General features: G+C 52.6%; 6 protein-coding genes across 6 annotated transcripts; 3 read left to right on the top strand and 3 right to left on the bottom strand.

The window, feature by feature from the left end:
* Nucleotides 1–4634: 4634 nt before the first annotated feature.
* IUM83_03999 (NAD(P)H:quinone oxidoreductase, type IV) lies at nt 4635–5239 on the top strand (the record flags this gene model as incomplete). Its single annotated transcript, XM_067928039.1, has 2 exons — nt 4635–4875; nt 4953–5239. The coding sequence occupies 2 exons, from the start codon at nt 4635–4637 to the stop codon at nt 5237–5239; spliced, it is 528 nt and encodes a 175-aa protein (XP_067793744.1).
* A 620-nt stretch (nt 5240–5859) lies between these two features.
* Nucleotides 5860–6729, bottom strand: IUM83_03998 (uncharacterized protein; the record flags this gene model as incomplete). Its single annotated transcript, XM_067928038.1, has 1 exon — nt 5860–6729. One exon carries the CDS (start codon nt 6727–6729, stop codon nt 5860–5862), a length of 870 nt encoding a protein of 289 aa, XP_067793958.1.
* A 925-nt stretch (nt 6730–7654) lies between these two features.
* Nucleotides 7655–8260, top strand: IUM83_03997 (NAD(P)H:quinone oxidoreductase, type IV; the record flags this gene model as incomplete). Its single annotated transcript, XM_067928037.1, has 1 exon — nt 7655–8260. The coding sequence occupies one exon, from the start codon at nt 7655–7657 to the stop codon at nt 8258–8260; it is 606 nt and encodes a 201-aa protein (XP_067793739.1).
* Nucleotides 8261–8884: 624 nt separating this feature from the next.
* On the bottom strand, nt 8885–9754 carry IUM83_03996 (uncharacterized protein; the record flags this gene model as incomplete). The annotated part of the gene is made up of 1 exon (XM_067928036.1): nt 8885–9754. One exon carries the CDS (start codon nt 9752–9754, stop codon nt 8885–8887), a length of 870 nt encoding a protein of 289 aa, XP_067793940.1.
* A 926-nt stretch (nt 9755–10680) lies between these two features.
* IUM83_03995 (NAD(P)H:quinone oxidoreductase, type IV) lies at nt 10681–11285 on the top strand (the record flags this gene model as incomplete). Its single annotated transcript, XM_067928035.1, has 2 exons — nt 10681–10921; nt 10999–11285. The coding sequence occupies 2 exons, from the start codon at nt 10681–10683 to the stop codon at nt 11283–11285; spliced, it is 528 nt and encodes a 175-aa protein (XP_067793737.1).
* A 621-nt stretch (nt 11286–11906) lies between these two features.
* IUM83_03994 (uncharacterized protein) lies at nt 11907–12776 on the bottom strand (the record flags this gene model as incomplete). The annotated part of the gene is made up of 1 exon (XM_067928034.1): nt 11907–12776. The coding sequence occupies one exon, from the start codon at nt 12774–12776 to the stop codon at nt 11907–11909; it is 870 nt and encodes a 289-aa protein (XP_067793738.1).
* Nucleotides 12777–12816: the final 40 nt, after the last annotated feature.

Below are 12816 nucleotides of genomic sequence, written 5' to 3'. Positions count from 1 at the left end.
ATGCACGGTGCAGTCGGACCAAAGGTTCAATGTCAAGGCAAAGAAGTCCACCAGTGCCAAGCTGTACCAGTTCACGGCCTCGCCGATCAAAAAGCAAGAAGTTCACGTGGCCATGTCAGGTAAGCCCACTGCTATTATGCTCTTGCACAAACGCCTAGGTCATCCTAACTTTCGTGTCTTACAGGCGCTGACTAAGGACCAGGCGCTTAAGGGACTCGAAGACACAGCCGTAGTTCCCCGAGACAATTTCTTTTGTTCTGCTTGCACTTATGCGAAGTCACACCGCAATGCATTTCATTCCAATATACATGTTGAGCGTGCTACCATGCCTCTACATAAAGTTCATTCTGACATTTGTGGACCGTTACCTGTTCCTAGTATTAGCGGGTGCCGGTACTTTGTTGTCTTTATTGATGACTTCACTCGCTATATGTTCTTATATCCTATCAAAGCACGGAGTCAGCTATACTCCTGCTACGAAAACTTCCGGATGAAAGCGTTGAATATCTTCCGCTCAGACATTCATCTTCTTGAGTATACAGGCCCCTCAGAAGATAAGGATATTCGGGTACTTCAAGCCGATAATGCCAAGGAATATGAAAAACTTGGTCGAATTATCTTTACACGGTATGGAACACATGCACAATTCACAAATGCATACACACCGCAACAAAACGGTGTAGCCGAACGACGAAATCGCACGATCCTAGAACGCATCCGTGCTCTCCTACTCGATGCCAAACTACCTAAGATGCTTTGGGCGGAATGTGCTACTCACGCCACTACACTACTAAATATGACACCTAGCGAGAACACATATCGACGCACTCCTTACGAACTCTGGTACAACCGTAAACCCAGCGTGGAGTATCTGAAAGTATTCGGCTGTGCAGCATACGCCCACGTGAATGACATCTACAGGGACTCGATGCTCGAGCTAAGCTATGTGTATATCTGGGTATTCCCGAACATAAGAAAGGCTATCGTCTTATGGACGTAAAATCCCATGCGATCGTCTACAGTCGCGACGTGGTCTTTAATGAAACCAGTTTTCCAACGATTGGAACCGTTGAGGATACCTCCGAACCACTACCACTGCCGCTACAACTTGCCGCGTTGACAGATCCAACCCCATCGACAACTACAGACGATACACCTGTAGAGGCGGAACATACACCGCAGGTCGGACCAAGTGACGAGACTATTCCACTTTCATCTGATATCGCAGCGACGCCGAAACCGCTTTCATCACTGAGAAATGCCCTTGAACGTGGCACAATAAACTATTCCTTTATATCGGAGACGCCTTCTACTCCTCCACATCGCTCAACTAAACGCCCTCGGTACGAGGATGAAATAAATCTGACTGAGCTAAATTCTAAGGAAAATTCCGAGGAAGCAGCAGAACGTATTCACTCAGTTCTCAGCCTACTTGCTATCCGCTACGTGCCGGAACCCAAAACATATAAAGCAGCAATGGCATCTTCATACGCGAGAGATTGGCGAACAGCAGCCGAATCCGAATACCAGTCCCTTACGAAAAATAAGACGTGGGTCCTTGTCCCTCCGCCGAAAGGCCGGCGAGTTCTCCAAAACCGCTGGGTCTTTGTTGTCAAGTATACTGGCACTGGCGAGATAGATAGATTCAAGGCCCGTCTTGTTATCAAAGGATTTTTACAACAGTATGGTATTGACTACGACGAGATATTTTCTCCTGTCATACGGATAGAAGTGCTTCGCCTTCTCCTCATCATAGCTGCGCTTCTTGATTATGAGATCCATCAGATGGATGTTAAAATTGCCTTTCTCAATGGCTTCCTATCTGAGGAAATATACATGGCTCAGCCGGAGGGATTCACGGCCCCTGGTCAAGAACACTTGGTGTGCAAACTATTAAAAAGCCTCTATGGTCTTAAACAAGCACCTCGTATTTGGTATCAGACATTGTCTACTTTCCTAGAGAGTCTCGGTTTTCGAAAGCTGATTAAGGATCGCTGAGTCTTTATGGCGACATATGACGGACGGGTCTGCTACATTGCAGTCTACGTGGATGACTTGCTTATTATCGCTCCCACGGTTAACCTCGTATGTCGTATTAAATCGGCCCTGAAACAGAGATTTTCAATGACAGATTTAGGGGAGATGAAATACATCCTCGGCTGGTCAATCGAACGAAACCGCAAAGACAAAACCATTCTCATTCATCAACGCAAGTATGCAACAAATGTCCTCGACAGGTTCAAACACCTCGTCACATACCCAACTGCGACGCCATCAGACCGCAGCATTAAGCTCACAAAAGCCATGGAGCCCTCCACTCAAGAAGAGAGGGAGGCAATGAAAGATATTCCATACCGAGAGGTCGTTGGAAGTATCATGTACCTCATGGTTGGCACTCGCCCAGATCTAGCATTCTATATGCGCGAAGCCAGCCAATTCTTATCAAATCCTGGAATGGAACACTGGAAAGCAGTGATAAGAGGTCTAAAATACCTATCAGGCACAACAAACCAAGGTATACTGCTAGGTGGATCAACATCTATTGACGCCAGCAATCTAGCTGATCATCTGACAGCTTACACGGACTCAGACTATGCCAATTGCCCTGACACTAGAAGATCAGTTGGCGGATATGTCACAATGATCGGAAAAAGTCCGATATCATGGCTATCGAGAAAGCACCACACGGTAGTGCTCTCGACTACGGAAGCAGAGTATATCGCATTATGTCATTGCATGCAAGAAGTCATATTTCTTAAACTACAACTCAAAGAGCTTGGGTTTTCTACTACTAAATCGACAGTTATTATGGAGGACAATCAAAGCTGCATTAAGATCGCTACCAACCCGGAACTACACGGACGATCATAGCATATTGACATCCGTTATCATTTTGTTCAAGAAAAGGTAGAACGACACGAATTCAACGTCGTTTATTGCAATACCAAGTCGATGGTAGCCGATATCTTCACGAAAGCACTAGACAAGCATCAGTTTCGAAATTTGCGTCGCAATTTAGGTATGCATTCACTTAAGACAGCGACAATTAGCAACACTTAAGACAACTACAGACACTGACTCAGTTAATCGTAGCATTTCAATGCATATTGAGTCACGGGTCATACGTGAGGTTTCTCCTACAAGGTTTACTCACGATGTCCTATAGGTTTTCCCCTCTCACGAGGTTTTCCTGGCACACAGCCGCCAAATATATACAGCATACATGAAGCAGCAATAAAGCTACTAATAATAATGTGATGCACTATGAAGCATAACCCCTTGATATCAGTGCAAGCCATGATACCGGTCACAGCGTCGCCAGAACACAAGTGTACTCACCAAACAGCGCAAGCAGCAGTTGCAGAGGGCTACCAAAGCCCTTAGTCAACCGCAATTGCACTGCTCAGTGAAAACAGTGTTCTTTGCGGGAATCGAACCCGCGGTGTCTGGACTGCGATCCAGACACGCAAACCACTACTCTACGATTCGCCAAGCATAAAAGTGCTGGCTCAAATCCTCCGGATAGTTCCCTGACGACGAGCCAGGGAGGCTGTTGAGGTTAGGGCTCGTCACACAGCCCTAGCCGAAGTACCGTGTGGACCCTTTATTCTAATACTGAAAGGACACGCGCAGTACAGTGACTCTAAACTTTGATATTCAACGTCAAATGGTTGGTAGGCACGATATTTATCTGTGTTTTAGGCAACCACATACTTATCTCGAGTGAGCAGCAAGACTAGCTCCCTGCTCCATAACTTAGTTAATCTCACTCCTCCTTTTACCGTCTTTTCTACAAGTCCTTCTCTCAAGCGATAAAGCCTGCTACATTAACACTTAAAATGTGGTTTCTAGAAAAGGGTCGACACGCTTCAGGAATGGGTACGGTCGTGCGATCCCTCACTACATCCATGGATAGTTACTCTGGAGTGTTTTGCTATGGCAGCATCTTCCCGAAGTCCACGGAACCACCGCCGTGTCGGCACCACCACGGTGGTATACTAAATAACTGGGCTACCGTAATGACTCAAATGAATCGATCCAGCACGCAAGTCATGCAAAAACATGAAGTGAAACGAAATATGACAACGTGGGGTTCGGCCACATTCACCACAAAGCACATTGTGAAATCAAGTCTAAACATGGACATCAAACTGGCATCCCTGCCAACAGATTACGAAAACCCTATTAAAGCAAAACACCGAATAGGAGGTCCTTATAGGACAGCAGAATTTATAAAAGCGACAGTATCCTGTCACTAATTTAAAACCAATAGATAGTATTTCGAAGTCTTTTATCTTTCGGATACGGTTGTTTTGAGATTACGGTTCCCAGCTTTTCGCGCTTGCTATGTTCCGGTATGCGCATTGATAGCAAGATTGTGCGAGTTGTGAGTTATGTGCGCGCCAAAACCCGATAGCGAATACCGTACCGTATTAATAGTGGTCTTCATAATCGTGTTGGTTTACACTTCACCCCATGTGTTTGGTGCCCATGGTCAAGACAACCGGCCGTAGGGTACTCCCCGCTCGGCTACGTAGACGGGGGTTTCCAACCGGAGAAGACCTTCACTACGAACCATCTCATTCTTCAATCGTCCTCGTGACCAACACAAGAAGTAACTTCTGTCCTCCAACATGAGCGCCAACATCGCCATCGTCTACTACTCCACCTACGGCCACACAGCCACCCTAGCCGAGTCTATCAAGGAAGGCATCGAGTCTGTCCCCGGCGTGACTGCCACGATTTACCAGATCGCAGAGACGCTGTCGGACGAGATTCTGACCAAGACGCACGCGCCGCCCAAGAGGGACTACCCGGTTGCCACCCCGGAGACGCTCAAGGAGGCGGACGGCATTCTGTTCGGCTTCCCGACGCGTTTCGGCGTGTTCCCCAGCAGGCGAAGGCCCTGATGGACGCGACCGGTCAGTTGTGGTTTGGCGGCGCGTTGGTAGGCAAGCCCGCCGGCACGTTCTTCAGCACGTCCCTGCTGGGAGCTGGTCAGGAGACGACGGCCCTGTCGGCGGTGACCTTCCTGGTCTCGCACGGCATGACCTACGTCCCTCTCGGATATCGCGCCAAGGAGCTTTTCAACGTGGAAGAGATTCACGGTGGCTCTCCCTGGGGCGCAGGCGCGATCGCGGGCCCTCAGAGCGACCGCCAGGTGTCGAAGCTTGAGAAGGACATCGCTGTGACTCAGGGTAAGTCTTTCGCTGAGGTGGTGAAGAAACTGTCGGCTTAGATTGTCTCGGGCATTAAACAAGAGCAAGCGCTACAACTTGGCGACATCGCTCTCGCTATATGTATGCCTTCTAGAGAGTGTAGATAACGAGCAATACACCCGTCACGCATTTTCATGAGTTCTAAAGTTGTGCGAGGCATTCGAGATGAACCCGTAGTGAGTCACCGCTGGAGTACATAGGCCCTCTTCGCGGTTGCACAGTATTTGTTGTTCTCTTATTTTTCTGACAAAGAACAATGAAAAGCAGTGCTACACACTTCTTGAGTTTATTTCATCGATTCCATTCATATTACTTGTACTACGTAGTAGTTTTTTTCTTATCAAAGAAGCGGCTTCGTGCCTACTACCTACGTAAGTACTAAAGTATCGACTACAATGCAGGTCTTGCGCACCGAATTGTCTGTCAGCAGTCGCTCCGGGCCCATCGTCGGGGAGTTTTTCAGTGGTCGAAGGTTGTCGCTAAGTGGGTTCGCCAACTCGGCCATGCTGGTCACGTCGCTCTACTCCTCCATTGACATGGGAACGGCCTCCATCCGCGCCTTTGAGTTCGCCTTCGCCTCGGGCGACCGCTACTCTTGCTACTGTCTTTGATCCGGCTGCACATGTCGTGGCTGCTGCTACTACTGCTGCTGCTCCTTGATGGTCTTCTTCTGCGCCTCGCCGAACGGCGTCTGCTGCCACAGCGCCTCGAACTCCTCGGGCGTGCCGGTCGAGCACACGGCCTCGGTCTGACCCTTGTCGTCCGAGCCCATGCGGTTCCACGTCGTGCGCAGCTTGTTGTCCTCGATCCGGCGCTCGTGCACGGCTTTCAGACGCCCCGCGGAGTCTTCGTAGCGGCGCCGCGTGCTCGTCACGAGCCGGCCCTTGTCGTCCACGACGGACGAGTTGCTGAACGAGTAGGACGAGAAGGCGCGGCGGTACTGGTTGTTCGCGTCGGCCTCGGCCCCTTGCTGGGTCTGCTGTCCGTTGGCACTTGGAGCTGCGATACCTGTTGTGGTCTTCGTGTTGGCGCTGACGCGTGACTGGACGTTAGCCTTGGCCTTGTTGGGGTCGTTGTCCCGGGCTGCCGCCAGGACCTGGGCCGGCAAATTGGTCTGCACGGTGGACTCCCGCTCTTCTGTCTGCGGCTGCGCCGCTGCCATGCGGTGCTGCGTCGCCGGCCTCTGCTCGCGCGCCAGGACGGGCAGGTCCCGGAAGAACTCGTCGTCGTCGTCCGCGTTGATGGGCGCCACCAGCATCTCGCTGTCCACATCGAACGGGAAGCGCGAGTGCGTCGTGAGGTCGGCCATGTGCTCGAGCTCCATCATGGACTGCTCCAGCGACGACATGGGATACCAGAAGTGCGGTCTGACGAGGTCCCACGAGCTGAACATGATTGTGTGTTGTTGTCGAGCTTGCTTGCTGTCTTGGTCGGTTGTGCTTGTGTAGTAGCTGGCAAATTGGTGAATGGGGAGGTACGTGTCGGCTGTAGGCGCTGTCTGGATGACCATCGTGGCGATCTTCTGCTTCAACGTGCAGGGCGATGTGGTCTCGAATGTTGTCGAATGGGTGTCGAACGCGCAGCGAATTTTGTGTCGTGTCTCAGACCCTTTTTTGTTTTGGACCTTTAACTCTTCCTTAAAATGTTGTTTCTAGAAAAGGGTCGACACGCTTCAGGAATGGGTACGGTCGTGCGATCCCTCGCTACATCCATGGACAGTTACTCTGGAGTGTTTTGCTATGGCAGCATCTTCCCGAAGTCCACGGAACCACCGCCGTGTCGGCACCACCACGGTGGTATACTAAATAACTGGGCTACCGTAATGACTCAAATGAATCGATCCAGCACGCAAGTCATGCAAAACATGAAGTGAAACGAAATATGACAACGTGGGGTTCGGCCACATTCACCACAAAGCACATTGTGAAATCAAGTCTAAACATGGACATCAAACTGGCATCCCTGCCAACAGATTACGAAAACCCTATTAAAGCAAAACACCGAATAGGAGGTCCTTATAGGACAGCAGAATTTATAAAAGCGACAGTATCCTGTCACTAATTTAAAACCAATAGATAGTATTTCGAAGTCTTTTATCTTTCGGATACGGTTGTTTTGAGATTACGGTTCCCAGTTTTCGCGCTTGCTATGTTCCAGTATGCGCATTGATAGCAAGATTGTTCGAGTTGTGAGGTATGTGCGCGCCAAAATCCGATAGCGAATACCGTACCGTATTAATAGTGGTCTTCATAATCGTGTTGGTTTACACTTCACCCCATGTGTTTGGTGCCCATGGTCAAGACAACCGGCCGTAGGGTACTCCCCGCTCGGCTACGTAGACGGGGGTTTCCAACCGGAGAAGACCTTCACTACGAACCATCTCATTCTTCAATCGTCCTCGTGACCAACACAAGAAGTAACTTCTGTCCTCCAACATGAGCGCCAACATCGCCATCGTCTACTACTCCACCTACGGCCACACAGCCACCCTAGCCGAGTCTATCAAGGAAGGCATCAAGTCTGTCCCCGGCGTGACTGCCACGATTTACCAGATCGCAGAGACGCTGTCGGACGAGATTCTGACCAAGACGCACGCGCCGCCCAAGAGGGACTACCCGGTTGCCACCCCGGAGACGCTCAAGGAGGCGGACGGCATTCTGTTCGGCTTCCCGACGCGTTTCGGCGTGTTCCCCCAGCAGGCGAAGGCCCTGATGGACGCGACCGGTCAGTTGTGGTTTGACGGCGCGTTGGTAGGCAAGCCCGCCGGCACGTTCTTCAGCACGTCCCTGCTGGGAGCTGGTCAGGAGACGACGGCCCTGTCGGCGGTGACCTTCCTGGTCTCGCACGGCATGACCTACGTCCCTCTCGGATATCGCGCCAAGGAGCTTTTCAACGTGGAAGAGATTCACGGTGGCTCTCCCTGGGGCGCAGGCGCGATCGCGGGCCCTCAGAGCGACCGCCAGGTGTCGAAGCTTGAGAAGGACATCGCTGTGACTCAGGGTAAGTCTTTCGCTGAGGTGGTGAAGAAACTGTCGGCTTAGATTGTCTCGGGCATTAAACAAGAGCAAGCGCTACAACTTGGCGACATCGCTCTCGCTACATGTATGCCTTCTAGAGAGTGTAGATAACGAGCAATGCACCCGTCACGCATTTTCATGAGTTCTAAAGTTGTGCGAGGCATTCGAGATGAACCCGTAGTGAGTCACCGCTGGAGTACATAGGCCCTCTTCGCGGTTGCACAGTATTTGTTGTTCTCTTATTTTTTCTGACAAAAGAACAATGAAAAGCAGTGCTACACACTTCTTGAGTTTATTTCATCGATTCCATTCATATTACTTGTACTACGTAGTAGTTTTTTTTTCTTATCAAAGAAGCGGCTTCGTGCCTACTACCTACGTAAGTACTAAAGTATCGACTACAATGCAGGTCTTGCGCACCGAATTGTCTGTCAGCAGTCGCTCCGGGCCCATCGTCGGGGAGTTTTTCAGTGGTCGAAGGTTGTCGCTAAGTGGGTTCGCCAACTCGGCCATGCTGGTCACGTCGCTCTACTCCTCCATTGACGTGGGAACGGCCTCCATCCGCGCCTTTGAGTTCGCCTTCGCCTCGGGCGACCGCTACTCTTGCTACTGTCTTTGATCCGGCTGCACATGTCGTGGCTGCTGCTACTACTGCTGCTGCTCCTTGATGGTCTTCTTCTGCGCCTCGCCGAACGGCGTCTGCTGCCACAGCGCCTCGAACTCCTCGGGCGTGCCGGTCGAGCACACGGCCTCGGTCTGACCCTTGTCGTCCGAGCCCATGCGGTTCCTCGTCGTGCGCAGCTTGTTGCCCTCGATCTGGCGCTCGTGCACGGCTTTCAGACGCCCCGCGGAGTCTTCGTAGCGGCGCCGCGTGCTCGTCACGAGCCGGCCCTTGTCGTCCACGACGGACGAGTTGCTGAACGAGTAGGACGAGAAGGCGCGGCGGTACTGGTTGTTCGCGTCGGCCTCGGCCCCTTGCTGGGTCTGCTGTCCGTTGGCACTTGGAGCTGCGATACCTGTTGTGGTCTTCGTGTTGGCGCTGACGCGTGACTGGACGTTAGCCTTGGCCTTGTTGGGGTCGTTGTCCCGGGCTGCCGCCAGGACCTGGGCCGGCAAATTGGTCTGCACGGTGGACTCCCGCTCTTCTGTCTGCGGCTGCGCCGCTGCCATGCGGTGCTGCGTCGCCGGCCTCTGCTCGCGCGCCAGGACGGGCAGGTCCCGGAAGAACTCGTCGTCGTCGTCCGCGTTGATGGGCGCCACCAGCATCTCGCTGTCCACATCGAACGGGAAGCGCGAGTGCGTCGTGAGGTCGGCCATGTGCTCGAGCTCCATCATGGACTGCTCCAGCGACGACATGGGATACCAGAAGTGCGGTCGGACGAGGTCCCACGAGCTGAACATGATTGTGTGTTGTTGTCGAGCTTGCTTGCTGTCTTGGTCGGTTGTGCTTGTGTAATAGCTGGCAAATTGGTGAATGGGGAGGTGCGTGTCGGCTGTAGGCGCTGTCTGGATGGCCATCGTGGCGATCTTCTGCTTCAACGTGCAGGGCGATGTGGTCTCGAATGTTGTCGAATGGGTGTCGAACGCGCAGCGAATTTTGTGTCGTGTCTCAGACCCTTTTTTGTTTTGGACCTTTAACTCTTCCTTAAAATGTGGTTTCTAGAAAAGGGTCGACACGCTTCAGGAATGGGTACGGTCGTGTGATCCCTCGCTACATCCATGGACAGTTACTCTGGAGTGTTTTGCTATGGCAGCATCTTCCCGAAGTCCACGGAACCACCGCCGTGTCGGCACCACCACGGTGGTATACTAAATAACTGGGCTACCGTAATGACTCAAATGAATCGATCCAGCACGCAAGTCATGCAAAAACATGAAGTGAAACGAAATATGACAACGTGGGGTTCGGCCACATTCACCACAAAGCACATTGTGAAATCAAGTCTAAACATGGACATCAAACTGGCATCCCTGCCAACAGATTACGAAAACCCTATTAAAGCAAAACACCGAATAGGAGGTCCTTATAGGACAGCAGAATTTATAAAAGCGACAGTATCCTGTCACTAATTTAAAACCAATAGATAGTATTTCGAAGTCTTTTATCTTTCGGATACGGTTGTTTTGAGATTACGGTTCCCAGTTTTTCGCGCTTGCTATGTTCCAGTATGCGCATTGATAGCAAGATTGTTCGAGTTGTGAGGTATGTGCGCGCCAAAATCCGATAGCGAATACCGTACCGTATTAATAGTGGTCTTCATAATCGTGTTGGTTTACACTTCACCCCATGTGTTTGGTGCCCATGGTCAAGACAACCGGCCGTAGGGTACTCCCCGCTCGGCTACGTAGACGGGGTTTCCAACCGGAGAAGACCTTCACTACGAACCATCTCATTCTTCAATCGTCCTCGTGACCAACACAAGAAGTAACTTCTGTCCTCCAACATGAGCGCCAACATCGCCATCGTCTACTACTCCACCTACGGCCACACAGCCACCCTAGCCGAGTCTATCAAGGAAGGCATCAAGTCTGTCCCCGGCGTGACTGCCACGATTTACCAGATCGCAGAGACGCTGTCGGACGAGATTCTGACCAAGACGCACGCGCCGCCCAAGAGGGACTACCCGGTTGCCACCCCGGAGACGCTCAAGGAGGCGGACGGCATTCTGTTCGGCTTCCCGACGCGTTTCGGCGTGTTCCCCAGCAGGCGAAGGCCCTGATGGACGCGACCGGTCAGTTGTGGTTTGACGGCGCGTTGGTAGGCAAGCCCGCCGGCACGTTCTTCAGCACGTCCCTGCTGGGAGCTGGTCAGGAGACGACGGCCCTGTCGGCGGTGACCTTCCTGGTCTCGCACGGCATGACCTACGTCCCTCTCGGATATCGCGCCAAGGAGCTTTTCAACGTGGAAGAGATTCACGGTGGCTCTCCCTGGGGCGCAGGCGCGATCGCGGGCCCTCAGAGCGACCGCCAGGTGTCGAAGCTTGAGAAGGACATCGCTGTGACTCAGGGTAAGTCTTTCGCTGAGGTGGTGAAGAAACTGTCGGCTTAGATTGTCTCGGGCATTAAACAAGAGCAAGCGCTACAACTTGGCGACATCGCTCTCGCTACATGTATGCCTTCTAGAGAGTGTAGATAACGAGCAATGCACCCGTCACGCATTTTCATGAGTTCTAAAGTTGTGCGAGGCATTCGAGATGAACCCGTAGTGAGTCACCGCTGGAGTACATAGGCCCTCTTCGCGGTTGCACAGTATTTGTTGTTCTCTTATTTTTCTGACAAAGAACAATGAAAAGCAGTGCTACACACTTCTTGAGTTTATTTCATCGATTCCATTCATATTACTTGTACTACGTAGTAGTTTTTTTTCTTATCAAAGAAGCGGCTTCGTGCCTACTACCTACGTAAGTACTAAAGTATCGACTACAATGCAGGTCTTGCGCACCGAATTGTCTGTCAGCAGTCGCTCCGGGCCCATCGTCGGGGAGTTTTTCAGTGGTCGAAGGTTGTCGCTAAGTGGGTTCGCCAACTCGGCCATGCTGGTCACGTCGCTCTACTCCTCCATTGACATGGGAACGGCCTCCATCCGCGCCTTTGAGTTCGCCTTCGCCTCGGGCGACCGCTACTCTTGCTACTGTCTTTGATCCGGCTGCACATGTCGTGGCTGCTGCTACTACTGCTGCTGCTCCTTGATGGTCTTCTTCTGCGCCTCGCCGAACGGCGTCTGCTGCCACAGCGCCTCGAACTCCTCGGGCGTGCCGGTCGAGCACACGGCCTCGGTCTGACCCTTGTCGTCCGAGCCCATGCGGTTCCACGTCGTGCGCAGCTTGTTGTCCTCGATCCGGCGCTCGTGCACGGCTTTCAGACGCCCCGCGGAGTCTTCGTAGCGGCGCCGCGTGCTCGTCACGAGCCGGCCCTTGTCGTCCACGACGGACGAGTTGCTGAACGAGTAGGACGAGAAGGCGCGGCGGTACTGGTTGTTCGCGTCGGCCTCGGCCCCTTGCTGGGTCTGCTGTCCGTTGGCACTTGGAGCTGCGATACCTGTTGTGGTCTTCGTGTTGGCGCTGACGCGTGACTGGACGTTAGCCTTGGCCTTGTTGGGGTCGTTGTCCCGGGCTGCCGCCAGGACCTGGGCCGGCAAATTGGTCTGCACGGTGGACTCCCGCTCTTCTGTCTGCGGCTGCGCCGCTGCCATGCGGTGCTGCGTCGCCGGCCTCTGCTCGCGCGCCAGGACGGGCAGGTCCCGGAAGAACTCGTCGTCGTCGTCCGCGTTGATGGGCGCCACCAGCATCTCGCTGTCCACATCGAACGGGAAGCGCGAGTGCGTCGTGAGGTCGGCCATGTGCTCGAGCTCCATCATGGACTGCTCCAGCGACGACATGGGATACCAGAAGTGCGGTCGGACGAGGTCCCACGAGCTGAACATGATTGTGTGTTGTTGTCGAGCTTGCTTGCTGTCTTGGTCGGTTGTGCTTGTGTAGTAGCTGGCAAATTGGTGAATGGGGAGGTACGTGTCGGCTGTAGGCGCTGTCTGGATGGCCATCGTGGCGATCTTCTGCTTCAACGTGCAGGGCGATGTGGTC

The sequence above is a fragment of the Phytophthora cinnamomi genome (genome assembly GCF_018691715.1).
Source record: "Phytophthora cinnamomi strain GKB4 chromosome Unknown Contig27, whole genome shotgun sequence".
Lineage (NCBI taxonomy): Eukaryota > Oomycota > Peronosporomycetes > Peronosporales > Peronosporaceae > Phytophthora > Phytophthora cinnamomi.
Note: the sequence above shows the minus strand (reverse complement) of the source record. Positions and strands in the feature narration are given on the sequence as shown.